The sequence below is a fragment of the Rosa rugosa genome, chromosome 4 (genome assembly GCF_958449725.1).
Source record: "Rosa rugosa chromosome 4, drRosRugo1.1, whole genome shotgun sequence".
NCBI classification, from domain to species: domain Eukaryota; kingdom Viridiplantae; phylum Streptophyta; class Magnoliopsida; order Rosales; family Rosaceae; genus Rosa; species Rosa rugosa.
This window is the reverse complement of record NC_084823.1, coordinates 55569224-55582727: the sequence shown is the minus strand read 5'-3', so window position 1 is coordinate 55582727 and position 13504 is coordinate 55569224. Positions and strand designations below refer to the sequence as shown.

The 13504-nt window shown below is 38.4% G+C and overlaps 2 protein-coding genes and 2 pseudogenes across 2 annotated transcripts; 2 read left to right on the top strand and 2 right to left on the bottom strand.

Annotated features, from left to right (window-relative positions):
• Positions 1-797: 797 nt before the first annotated feature.
• Positions 798-3224, top strand: LOC133745072 (uncharacterized). Its single transcript, XM_062173066.1, has 2 exons — positions 798-2458; positions 2627-3224. The coding sequence occupies exons 1-2, from the start codon at positions 798-800 to the stop codon at positions 3222-3224; spliced, it is 2259 nt and encodes a 752-aa protein (XP_062029050.1).
• Positions 3225-4769: 1545 nt separating this feature from the next.
• On the top strand, positions 4770-7399 carry LOC133745071 (uncharacterized mitochondrial protein AtMg00810-like). The gene is made up of 2 exons (XM_062173064.1): positions 4770-5650; positions 7162-7399. The coding sequence occupies exons 1-2, from the start codon at positions 4770-4772 to the stop codon at positions 7397-7399; spliced, it is 1119 nt and encodes a 372-aa protein (XP_062029048.1).
• Positions 7400-9874: 2475 nt separating this feature from the next.
• LOC133745070 (glutathione S-transferase U10-like) lies at positions 9875-11141 on the bottom strand (annotated as a pseudogene).
• A 279-nt stretch (positions 11142-11420) lies between these two features.
• Positions 11421-12821, bottom strand: LOC133707412 (glutathione S-transferase U9-like; annotated as a pseudogene).
• Between the last annotated feature and the right edge of the window lie 683 nt (positions 12822-13504).

The following is a 13504-nucleotide window of genomic DNA, read 5'->3' as shown; positions in this document are numbered from 1 at the left end:
AGATTAGGCCAAATCGAGTCACTGATCTTGAGTTTAATATGTATTCATTCCATATCATTTTGGATGCTTTTGAATTGATATGCATATCAGTTAAATTGATTCAATAATCTCTTATGCATTAAAGAGGTTTTCAACATGCATATCAATTTGAGATCTTGGTTAGGAAAATTTCGATTGCACATTCAAAAACAGTTTTAAACCTTTCCATATTTATCTTAATTAATTATTAAGAAAAGATTTGATTGAGGGGGAGTGTTTCTCCCTTATAAAAGGTTTCAAAACAAAAGTTAGGGTGAGGGGTTTTTGATTGCATAAAATCGTTCTCAATTGAACTACTTGCTCTGCTCATATTGTTTTCTGAAAAAAAACCCTCTTTACTTGTTTCATGTATTCCATTGCATAATCATTCATATTTACTCTCAAGATCGTGATTTGATTGAGAGCAAGAAAGGTTGAAGATTGATTATCTAGAATGTTGTATTAGGAGTTAGAACAGTTGTAAAACAAGTTAGCATGTGTTGCTAAGTGATAGTGTTTGTTAAGAACAACACTACTTGTATTCTGTAAACCCTAGTTATTCATATTGGATTGCCTTTTCGTGTTGGCTACGTTAAAAGCCACGCAATAAAGTTTCCTCAGTGGAGAGGTTTACATTGCGTTAGCAAATCTCCGTGTTATGAATCGTATTTCCTTTGAATAAATTTCTATACGTAAAGTTCCTTCTAATATTTGTTCCATCTGGTACTTTCACTTGGCATCAGAGCGGGTTCTAGAACTTTCTAGTGATCCCAGGAAAGATGGAACATTCACGTGATAGGGCTGCTGGCGGATCTATAAATAGTCCTCCATGGTTCGAGGGTGGATGTGAAAAATATACTCAGTGGAAAATCTACATGAAATCATATCTCTATGCTCAAGATGAACATGTGTGGAATATTGTAGAAAATGGTTGGACTATACCTATGGTAAAAGAAAAAGGAGAAAGCTCTTCCACTGCCACTCCCAAACCAAGGAAGGATTGGACTGAGGAAGAAGTTCGTGATTTGCAAGCAGATTTCAAGGCTAAGAACAGTATTTTCACAGCCCTATCTGAACGAGAAAAATTGAGAATCAGTCACTGTGACACTACCAAGCAAGCATGGGATCTTCTACAGACTACGTATGAAGGAAATAAGAAGGTACGTGCACAGAAACTGCAAGCACTGATATTTGAATTTGAAACCATGACTATGGGAGATGATGAAACCGTGGATGATTTTCATGGTAGAATTCTTAAAATCTCCGGTCAGTGTCGTAGTCTGGGAGCACCTTTTGATGAAGATAAGATAGTTAAAAAGATACTCAGGGCCCTGCCAGAAAAATTTCATTCAAAAGTCACTAGCATAGAGGACTCTTTTGACATTGACGAGTATCCACTTGATGAGCTCATTGGAAATCTTAAAACCTATGAGATGAGGTTAAAACCTGAGAAGAAAAACAATGGTGTAGCTTTCAAGGCAGTGAAAGGAACAGAAGAGGAAGAGGAAACACAAGATCTTGCTCTACTGACAAAGGAATTCAAAAGATTTCTCAAAAGCAAGAACTCTTCTAGAAATTCGAATGCTCCTAGAAAGAATACTTATACCGGCAGTGGTAACAACACTGACTACACCAACAAGAGTGGAAAAGGAAACTTCAAAGGAAATCACTCAGGAAAACCTAAGTGCTATGAATGTGGTGGCTACGGTCACATCTCTACCGAATGTGGAAATAGGAAGCATGAAAATAGCAACAACAAGTCTCTACTTTCAACTTGGAGTGATGATGAGTCTCAAGAAATTGAAAACGTGGCTCTTGTATCATCACTTCTACCTGATTCAGATAGTGACGAGTTTTTCTCTGATGATGAAACAAATATCCGCTGCAGACAACTCTACAAAGCTTCAAAGGCAACCCTGCTAAAAAACTTGAGTTTGGAAAAAGAAGTTGATTTTCTGAGAACCGAGAAAGAAAAAATGGAGCAATTATTGGAATCAACAGATTTACAAGGTGAAGCAGCAAATTTACAAGGTGACCAAGGAATAGTGACTTGGAAGACTGAAAGGAATGAGTATCTCAACAAGATAAAATTGCTGGAACTGGATGTTAAAGGACAACAAGCATTGAACTTGGAACTGTTGGCTAAAAACGAGGCATTGCAAGAGGAGTTAAAATCGACTCAAGAAAGGTTCACCAAGTTCGATGTCAGCTCTATTGCCATGTCCAAATTACTCGGATCAGGAAAAGCTCCTCATGACACTTGTGGGTTACGATACACTGGAGAGAATTCCAAATGTACCAAGTTCGTAAGAGCATCAAGACCACCTGTAGAAAAGAAAGAAGTCTCCATTGATGATTCTATCAAAAATGTGAAGGAAGGTCAACCAAATCAAAACTTCCAGGTAAAACTTGACCAAGAGTCTCACACTGGTCAGAACAGGTACACAAACTCTAGAACTTTTATTCCTACTTGTCATCACTGTGGTAAGATAGGCCATATCAGACCTAGATGTAATGGAAGATTTTCAAACTCACAGTCCTCTTAAGAAAAATGCACTATTGAATCTCTAAGTTTTGAACTTAAAGAACAAAAAAAACTCATCAATAGATTAACAGAAATTGTTTCAAAGAAAAACCTTCCAACTGAAAAAAGAAAAGTTGTCTGGACCAAGAAAAATGAAAGTAAATGTCTTCAGTCTTATATTGATAAAACTGATCATACATGTCTCTTTGCTTGTGCAAGCAAAACTCAACAAGGTTCTCACATTGAGGCATCTTGTTTAGTAGCCTTGACTGCATTAGCTGACAAGAAACGAGATTTCTGGTATGTCGACAGTGGCTGCTCTAGACACATGACTGGAGACAAAACCTGGTTTGGTTCTTTTGAAGATGAGAACACAACTGGATCAGTCACGTTTGGAGATGGAAGGAAAGCAAATATTCTAGCTCGAGGTACAGTGAACACCCCAGGTATACCTAATCTCAAAAATGTGCTATTCGTTGAAGGCTTAACTGCAAATCTGATTAGCGTAAGCCATTTGGCTGATGACTATGAAGATGTATGGTTTAACAAACAGAGATGTTTAGTCTTAAATCAGAAAGGAGAAGGTATCATGGGAGGTAAGAGATCTTTTGATAACTGTTATCATATTCAAGCTAATGAATCTTCCAGCTTGCAGCCCTGTTTGTCTGTAAAAACTACATAGGAGACCTTTGAACTCTGGCACAAAAAGATGGGACATGTAAACTATCAGGACTTGCTGAAATTATCTTCCAAGCAATGTGTCCGAGGCTTACCAAATTTAAAGGGAAAAATTGATAAGATATGTGGAGACTGCAAAATTGGAAAGCAAACAAAGGCTCCTCACAGGGTGGTGAATTCTGCAACAACCACAAAAGTCTTGGAACTATTACACATGGATCTCATGGGACCAGCTCAATCTGAAAGCATTGGAGGTAAGAGCTACATGCTAGTAGTTGTAGACGATTTCTCAAGATACACCTGGGTAAATTTCTTAAAAGACAAGACTGAAACGTTTGAATCTTTTAAAAACTTGAGTCAAAAATTGATCATTGAAAAGCAGTCATCAAATACTAGCATAGTGAGAGTAAGATCGGATAATGGTACTGAATTTAAAAATGCCTCTTTCTCTAACTATTTTCATGAGCTTGGTGTGTCGCATGAGTTCTCAGCTCCAATCACTCCACAGCAAAATGGCATTGTGGAAAGGAAAAATAGGGTATTGCTGGACATGGCTCGAGTAATGTTACATGCTGCAGGTTTAAGCACAAACTTTTGGGCTGAGGCTATCAGTACTGCTTGTTATACAATAAACAGAGTATTTTTCAGACCAGGTACTGATCAAACAGCTTATGAGCTGTGGAAAGGTAAAAAGCCAAATGTTGGACACTTTCATATTTTGGGCAGTCCTTGCTACATCTTACGAGATAGAGAACACCTTGGAAAATTTGATGCTAGAAGTGACGATGGTGTGTTCTTGGGATATTCTCTAAACAGTAGAGCTTATAGGGTTTACAATAAAAGAACCCGAGTTGTTATGGAATCCATTAATGTTTCTATTGATGATCAATGTGTAAAACAGGAAGAATCATATGCAGATCCATCACCCTCCTCTATCACACCACCACTAAGTGCAGAAGCCTCAACTGATGAAGAGGAAGAGGAGATCCCCGACAACATTTTTGAACCAGCTCCCATCCAAAGGAAAGGGTTCAAGCAAGTTCAAAAGGACCACTCCTCTCAAGATATCATCGGAAATCTGAAAGATGGACCGACAACAAGGAGAAAAGCTACAGCTCAGGTAAGTACTTCTGAGGTAAGTGAAGGAAATGTATTACTATGTTTTATTACTGAAAATCTGCTAAGCATGAACATTATATCTCATTTTGGTTTTGTGTCCATCGTTGAACCAAAAAATATTAAGGCAACATTATTGGATGATAACTGGATTAGTGCCATGCAGGATGAGCTAAATCAGTTTACTAGGAATGATGTGTGGTACTTGGTGCCTCGACCTAGTAAATGCAATGTTATAGGAACCAAGTGGATTTTCAGAAACAAAAGTGATGAAAGAGGGAATGTGATTAGAAACAAAGCTAGACTAGTTGCTCAAGGATACTCTCAGGTTGAAGGTCTTGACTTTGACGAGACATTTGCTCCTGTGGCTAGACTAGAATAAGTTAGATTACTCCTGTCTGTAGCATGTCATCTTAGGTTCAAATTGTTTCAAATGGATGTCAAAACTGCTTTTCTAAATGGGAACCTTCAGGAAGAAGTTTATGTGGAACAGCCACCAGGTTTCCAAGATCCAAATAACTTAGATCATGTCTACCGTCTCAAGAAAGCTCTGTATGGGCTAAAGCATGCTCCCCGAGCCTGGTATGAGAGGCTCTCCACTCATCTTGTAGGAAAAGGGTATGCTAGAGGGTCTATTGATAAAACACTGTTTGTAAAACCAACCAAAAATGACATTATCATTGCCCAAGTGTATGTTGATGACATTGTTTTTGGTTCCACTTCCAGATATCTTGTCAAAGAGTTCCAATCTGTCATAGAAAGTGAATTTGAAATGAGCATGTGTGGTGAACTAACTTTTTTTCTTGGACTGCAAGTAAAGCAGATGGACACAGGTTTGTTTCTCTCTCAAACAAAATACGCTGAAAATCTGATCAAGAAATTTGGTCTTGAATCTAAGAAGACAGTGAGCAATCCCATGAGTACCACTACTAAGCTGAGCGAAGACCAGGATGGGAAATCAGTTGATCACACAATGTATCGTAGTATGATAGGCAGCCTGCTCTATCTCACTGCCAGCAGACCCGACATATCTTACAGTGTAAGAGTGTGCACTCGCATTCAAGCTAACCCTAAAGAATCACACTTGGAAGCTGTCAAGAGAATCATTCGCTATATATCCGGAACAGTTAACTGTGGAATTTTCTATACCTTCGACACTAATGTGGAAATTGCAGGATATTCTGACGCTGACTGGGGAGGAAACTTAAAGGATAGAAAAAGTACTTCAGGGGGATGTTTCTTCATTGGCAACAATCTGGTTGCCTGGCATAGCAAGAAACAAAATTGCATCTCTTTATCTACTGCAGAAGCTGAGTATGTTGCACGCAAATGCTTTGGATGAAACAAATGCTTCATGATTATGGCATCCCTCAAGGTAAGTTGTCTATCTTTTGTGACAACACTAGTGCTATCAACATCACCAAGAATCCTGTTCAACACTCTTGAACAAAGCACATTGATATTCGATATCATTTTATTAGGGATTTGGTTGAACAAAACATACTTAGTTAAGCTTTTTGCCCACTGAAAATCAACTTGCTGATTTGTTTACTAAGCCTCTTGACACTGCTAGGTTTGAGATGTTGAGAAATGCACTAGGGATATGTTCTAAGCATTAAGGCACAGGAATGACTGTCCACTGTTGATTGAGAAAATTGTGATCTTAGTATCCATTGATCACAGTCACTAGTGAAACGTACATATTTTCCGCTTTGTATCCTTTGTTGCCATGCCTTATTCTGGACAAAAATTGTGTACTCATGTTTAGTATCTTATTCAGTTAATTGTCATATGCACTTTCACTTATAACATATGTGGTGGCATGCTCCTTGTTTACTGTCAAAAGAGATTCGGTGAAATAGGCGAACTACTTAAATGACTCATTCCCTCTTCTCAAAGTAATCAGGTCCTAGTTGTGGTGAACTTTCTAGGATTTGTAAGAAACGAGAATGGATAACTATATCCCATCTCTCTGAGTAATCAGGCCTTAGTTGTGGTGAACTTTCTAAGGTTTGCAAGAAATGAGTCGGTGAGTGATTTTTGCACGTAAAATAAAATAATGCAGACAACTACTCGAGACTCTCTCCATGGAGCATCCTTGTTATGTTTAGTACCCTAAGAACATCTGCTCTGGGAGTTGCTGAGAAGAGTCTTGTTACATGAGTTCTAATTGTCACTAAATAAAAGAGGTCCATGACTCAAATAAAATACGTGCTTAGGAACAATGTTTTCCTACTCCTTCTAAGGAGATATCATGAGCTTCGTTCACATGTTTAGTTCTCTTAATTCACTCCTTCTCTCTGTTACTAAACTTGTGTCTAAGCCCCACATACTGGTTATATTCACTTTTTTCACAGATTTACTCCCTAAGGTCTGAATATGAGTACCAACTCACTTTGTTGATAGAATACATCATGCTTCGTGCTCTGAACTATGTTCCTTTCACTACATGACTTGTTCTCTCTGTGATTAAACTATGCTATTTTCTCTCTCTTCGATATGACCTAAGCATTCATTGCCTTGATACTTAGAAAAGGAAACGATCATATGATATAATTGCAGATTATACGAATATTTGTCTCTTCGTTTCCTTCCTTGATGGCCATCTGGCTGCACTTAATTTCCATAATGATTATGCCTAAGTTGAGGGGGAGACGTTCTCTGCATGCGTATATCTAGGAAAAATAACTTGTCATAACTTCTCTCTCCATTTGAGATGCTATCCCAATCGGTGTGTTCTTTGGTTTTCCCTAAACCTAACTATTCAATATATATAGCCTCTCTTGTCTCCCTCGGATTTTACTCTTGGTTGTCTCTGTGTGCAGGTTCTTTCACAAACTGATTCTATCACCATGGTTCGCACCAAGACAACCACTCGCCTTGGTGGACCGGCGACTTCCTCCTCCAGAGGAAGGCCTCCAGGCTGCTGTGAGGGCCGGGATTCTCCATCCTGGCATGCACCGTGAACGAAGTCGTACTCCTCCTCCTCCTCCTCGTCGATCTCCATCCCCTGATCCCTCTCGCTACTCCTCTCTTCGGGATGCTATTCTCGTGGCTGATTAGAGAATCGCCTATCACACAACTGACATGGATGACATGCATTCTCTCCTTGTTCGCACCAACCATACTCTCCAAGAAGTCCTCAAGGAAATCCGCAACATGCAGCGCCACCCTCCCTGGTTTGACGCTCTCGGTCCATCCAACGCCATGCAGGAGCCTGTCGCACCAGAGGAGAGCTCGGATTCCATGGATGAAGAGGAATTTCTGGACAACGTCACCAAGCTTATTGAGGAATTCGATGTGCCTTCCCACTCAAAGGGGGAGAAGTAACGTACTCTTTTAATTTTTCTGTTATTTATGTTTTCTGAAGTTTAATTTCTATCAAACAATATTTCTTTTTGCTTGTTGGGTTGTAAGTGCATAAGCACAGATATTTTTGGATGCTTTTGGTTATTAAGTAATTTTATTTTGGCAACTTGGATCTGGAAAAGGATGGAAACTGATTCCTTAATCCAAGTAGCACCCCTTGTTTAGTGACTAGTGTTTATCTGTGAAAACTAACATGCAGGACAAAAAGATGGAAAAATCATGTGTTGAATGGGAATGCCCAAAGGGGGAGATTGTAAGTATTTTGGGCTTTTTACCATTCAATACATGATTTCCCATTGTCACAAGGAAACCGGAGCTTCAAGGAAACAAATAGAAAGATCACAGGATCGGATCTTGAAGAAAAGATTAGGCCAAATCGAGTCACTGATCTTGAGTTTAATATGTATTCATTCCATATCATTTTGGATGCTTTTGAATTGATATGCATATCAGTTAAATTGAGGGTCTTTCTAAATGTACCCAGCAAATTTCTATGTAGACCCAGCAAGTTTTTTACGCTCAATAAAAAAATAGAATTTATAATTGTACTCAGCAACTTTTCCAACAATACCCTTAGCAAATCTCACATAGAGCAAAACTTGGATTATCTCCACATCAATTCTCAGAGGTTGGGCTCCAATCGGTGGAGGTCGAAGCAATGCCTGAACCGGAAAGGAAGGGTCTTGGAGGGAGTGGTGGAGGCTGGGGCTTTGTCGACCTCGAGGGACTAAACTCTAGCTTGAATATCAAACACGAGTACATACCCCCATAACCCATAACCAAGCTCTTTGCTCAAGGATAATACCAAGAACAAAAACTGTTCTTCGCTATATCCTGCACCCAATACCATACTCTAACAGAAATACCCATCCTTGATTCCACTCCTGCACACCACTCACTACTTTGGTGTTAGCCAACCGAGCCCGAGCCTCTGAAAGTCCTCTTCGAATTGCATCTCCTTGGTACAACGGTGGACTTCTTCTACTCGAGTCAGACCAAGTGAAAGGGAGGAGAAGAAAAGAAAACTTGCTGTGAATCAAGAGAGTCAGACCGGGTGGAAGGGAGGAGTCTCGAAAGAAAATTGTTCCAATTGCTTGTTGCAGCTGCACTTTTCCACCTTGTCTCCCATTACTTTTCCTTCCCTTTCTTTTCTCTCACCCACCGTTTCCTTGTATCCCATTATTTCTTCCCTTTCCCTTTCTTTTCAGCTTTTCTACCCTTTTTATCTTTGTTTTCTACGCCTAAACCCACAATCAACATCAAAAATTGATGCGGAGATAATTCAAGTTTTGCTGGGTGTGAGATTTGCTGGGTATGACTTTTGCTGGGTGTGAGTTTTGCTAAGGGTATTGTTGGAAAAGTTGCTGAGTATAATTATAAATTCTATTTTTTTTATTTGGTGTAAAAAACTTGCTGGGTCTACATAGAAATTTGCTGGGTACATTTAGAAAGACCCTTAAATTGATTCAATAATCTCTTATGCATTAAAGAGGTTTTCAACATGCATATCAATTTGAGATATTGGTTAGGAAATTTTCGATTGCACATTCAAAAACAGTTTTAAACCTTTCCATATTTATCTTAATTAATTATTAAGAAAAGATTTGATTGAGGGGGAGTGTTTCTCCCTTATAAAAGGTTTCAAAACAAAAGTTAGGGTGAGGGGTTTTTGATTGCATAAAATCGTTCTCAATTGAACTACTTGCTCTGCTCATATTATTTTCTGAAAAAAAAACCCTCTTTACTTGTTTCATGTATTCCATTGCATAATCATTCATATTTACTCTCAAGATCGTGATTTGATTGAGAGCAAGAAAGGTTGAAGATTGATTATCTAGAATGTTGTATTAGGAGTTAGAACAGTTGTAAAACAAGTTAGCAAGTGTTGCTAAGTGATAGTGTTTGTTAAGAACAACACTACTTGTATTCTGTAAACCCTAGTGATTCATATTGGATTGCCTTTTCGTGTTGGCTACGTTAAAAGCCACGCAGTGAAGTTTCCTCAGTGGAGAGGTTTACACTGCGTTAGCAAATCTCCGTGTTATGAATCGTATTTCCTTTGAATAAATTTCTATACGTAAAGTTCCTTCTAATATTTGTTCCATCTGGTACTTTCAAGAAGAAAACCGAATGACATTACGTACTACATTGCTATCGACTCAATACCGGTCAAGCTGTAGTAGACTTTAGGACATTTTCTCTAAATGCAATGAGGAAGGCCACCATCTTTTCATGAGGGTGACACGCCTCTTTCACCGCAGGTTTATCAATGGGAGGTGTTATGCAGGAAAATATCAGTGGAGTCTTCTCAGGGTCTATAAAATTTATGCCAAGAACTTCTTGCAGAGCTTCATATGCGCCAAAGCATAAGAACATGACCAACTCTGGTAGTGTCACATTTTTTCTAAACTCATCAGCTGATGAAGCAATGCCATCTAGGAACAAACCCTTGGAGTCCCTCTTCAAGTAACTTTAATTTCTCAAACATTTCCTTAATTGATAACTTTCTCTTGTGCTTCTCCACTGGTTTAACCACTAATACCAAGGCCTCAAATACCTGCAACACATTAAGAACAAGTTCTTTACTTGGTTTGAGTACAGTGGACAACGATGAAATGTAAAGGGAGTTAGTGGCGGAATTAGGAATTTGCGATTGGGCAGGCACGATGAAGAAGTTCATGAATTTGGGACATGGGCAGATGTGTCTCATTTATGTCCTTTCAACATTTCCTTAACTTAAGAAATGTATGTCTCTTTGAAGCATTTTATCAAATACTTTTGTCACGCTTGATTAATGAAAAGATGAAATGTCACTCGTCATTTACACTACTGAAAGAACGAAAAAGTTGTTTGATCTACTCTATGCCTCTACATGTGAGGAGATTGTGTGACTATAAAATAAACTAATTAAGAATACTAGTACACTAATAAACTTGAGGATCTACTCACCTGCTACATATAGCTGACCCAATTGTACCGAGGCATTTTGTGATTAAAACCCAACACCTAATGGGTGGTTAAGTTGGGACAGTATCGGTATAATGGTGGGCCACAGGCCACACTTGTCGCTGTTTAACAATTGTGTGGCAATACAAAATAAACCACAAATACTGGTAAACTTGAGGATCTACTCACCTGCTGCATATAGCTGGCCAGAAGCGAATTTGGGATCTTTTATATGGATCTTCTGCTAAAAACTGAGGTCCAGATTTCATCAATATACTCGATGATCACAAGAGACTCAGCAATGGCTTTCCTATTATGAACAAGTACAGGAACCTTCTTATGAACAGGATTGAACTTGAGAAGCAATGGACTTTTGTTCTGCAAATCTTCTTCCACATATTCATAGGGTATACTCTTCAATTTGAGGGCCAATTCCACCATCTTAACATAGGGGCTAGCCCACATTCCATATAAGGTCACTTTGATTTGCTCTGCCATTTCACTCACTTCTTTCCTATCTTTCTCTCCTATGGCTTTTGCTTGGATGCTGAGCTCATGGTTTTGGTTTTGTTAGTCTTGCTGGATAGATTTTCTTAACTGTTCAATAGGATAAGATATCTACCCACAATGGGCCTGGTTGGAGTGAAATTAATCCACACTAGCAAACATCTGATAAGATCAGACTAGATGATTAGTCCACTGCTGCTCCTGAACATGGCCTACATATTTTCTTTACTCATTATTATTTTTTGTTTCTGCCAAAAAACGATTGAATTTTGAAGTAGGCAATAGCATTACAGCCTTATTTAACCAAATTTGGGATACACTAATTAACAAGTAGTAAAGATATTGAGTATTAATTCTCTACTTGGTCAAGTATCTGAAGAAGAATTCATGGCCAATTTTCTAAAAAGCTTGACAGATGCCACCACTTTTTCATGAGGAATATGCAGCTCTTTCACCACAGGTAGCTCATTTATAGCTTTAATCCAGGAAAATATTACTGGTGTCTTCTCAGGGTCTATCACCTTTATGCCAAGGACTTGTTCATGAGCCTCATATGAATCAAAGACAGAAAACATGAGCACATCTAGTAGACCTACATTGATCTTGTTGTCAACCGACGAAGGAATCCCATCTGGGAATAAATCCTTCATTCCGTCTTCGAATAACTTCAATTGGTTATACAGTTGTTTGATGGCTTTCTGTTGTGCTTCTCCGTTGGTTCTGATCACTAAGACCAGGGCCTCAAATAACTGCAATACCAGCAAACAACAGCCACAAGTTTTTCAATTTACTAGCTTGAGGAAAAATCTAACTTAATTCTTTGTTTGATCTGGTCTAGAACATAAGTCGAGGGTTTTCAGACAATCTACATAGTTTTTTTTTTTTTTTTGCCTCAAGTAGCACTGGTAATTATATTAAGGAGCAAATCAAACACTACTTTTGGATAATTAAATTAACTAAATACCAACATGATTATATGAACTTTACAACCTAAATGATTTATAACTGCAATATTGTTATTATACTTGTACTAGATCCTAAACTACTAGGAAATTTCCTCTAGAAATCCTAAACCAACTTTTTTCACAGTACTATCAAGCAGGAATTGCTAAAAACTACATATAAGTCTCACCTGTTGGTGCAGAAAGCTAGCCCAAAAGCAAACTCGGGCTCTTCTATATGGATCTTCTGGTAGAAGTTGAGGGCTAGTTTTCCAGGTTTCATCAATATATTCAAGGATGACAAGAGACTCAGCAAGAGGTTTTCCATTGTGGACAAGTACAGGAATCTTTTTGTGAACAGGGTTGTACTTGAGGAGCAATGGACTCTTGTTCTTCAAATCTTCTTGCACAAACCTATGCCTTTGATTTTGAGGGCCATTTCCACCCTCTTAACATAAGGGCTAAGTCTGCTTCCATGGAGGATCACTCTGGTTTCCTCTGCCATCTCTCTCTACTATTTGATGGTTAATCAGTTCATGCTAATTACCAGCTTAATTAATATATATATAGAGCTTAAACCATTATTTAATAAATTCCTTAACTTAATTGCTTGACCATTCTTCTAGTTAAAATTCTCTCAGTCAATGTTTTAGTAATTTAAAAACACAAGATAAGCAAGACTTCCAAAAATCTTCTAATATTTATTAGTTGCATATATATTCAAATTTTGACTTGTTTACATTGACTTCCTGAAGCACTGAAATAATCAATACACTTATCGTCACACTCAACAAATACTGATTAATAGATTAAAACTCGCAAATGTAGTATTTATTACTTGTAGACGTACTGTTCGGTCCCACTATGGGAGGATGCAATCTTGTAATCATGCACCGGATCTCATCACACCTCCGAAGTTAGGCTTGGTTGAGATGTAGTAGTACCAACTATAATGGTGACTTCTACGGAAGTTCTTGTCTTGCACCTTTCCATCTTTTACTAGACAAACCAAACTTTGATCCCCTAGAACCAGAAGGACAGTGGTCCCTCTCATGATTTCGATACGAGTACTGATCGATCAGGAGTACCGTTATCCCTACCTATACATAGCGGTCCCTACTTAGCTTCACAAGTTTACCTTCCTTCACCATTTTCTCTCATTTCAATTAGATGTCCATGCTTTTTTCCCTCCAGCTTTCATCTGCATTCAAGGCTTATCTACAGTTCCTTTGTTGCATCTGCCTTCCCATGCCAATTCTTTAAGATCTACCAGTTCCTTGATAATGAACTTTTAAGGTTATAGCCAAGTGAGAATTATATATTGTTGGCTTTCAATGAAAAATTTCATTACTAGCGACTGTGCTGGAGAGAAAGCATGCAGTTTTTGGCAATATATATAGTCCTT

Excerpts from the sequence above, each read along its gene's own strand:
- LOC133745072 (XM_062173066.1), top strand. The coding sequence starts at position 798 with ATGGAACATTCACGTGATAGGGCTGCTGGCGGATCTATAAATAGTCCT. Across the intron at positions 2,459-2,626 it reads TCTCACACTGGTCAGAACAG|ATTAACAGAAATTGTTTCAA; the intron begins GTACACAAACTC and ends ACTCATCAATAG.
- LOC133745071 (XM_062173064.1), top strand. The coding sequence starts at position 4,770 with ATGGATGTCAAAACTGCTTTTCTAAATGGGAACCTTCAGGAAGAAGTT. Across the intron at positions 5,651-7,161 it reads TTATCTACTGCAGAAGCTGA|GTTCTTTCACAAACTGATTC; the intron begins GTATGTTGCACG and ends CTCTGTGTGCAG.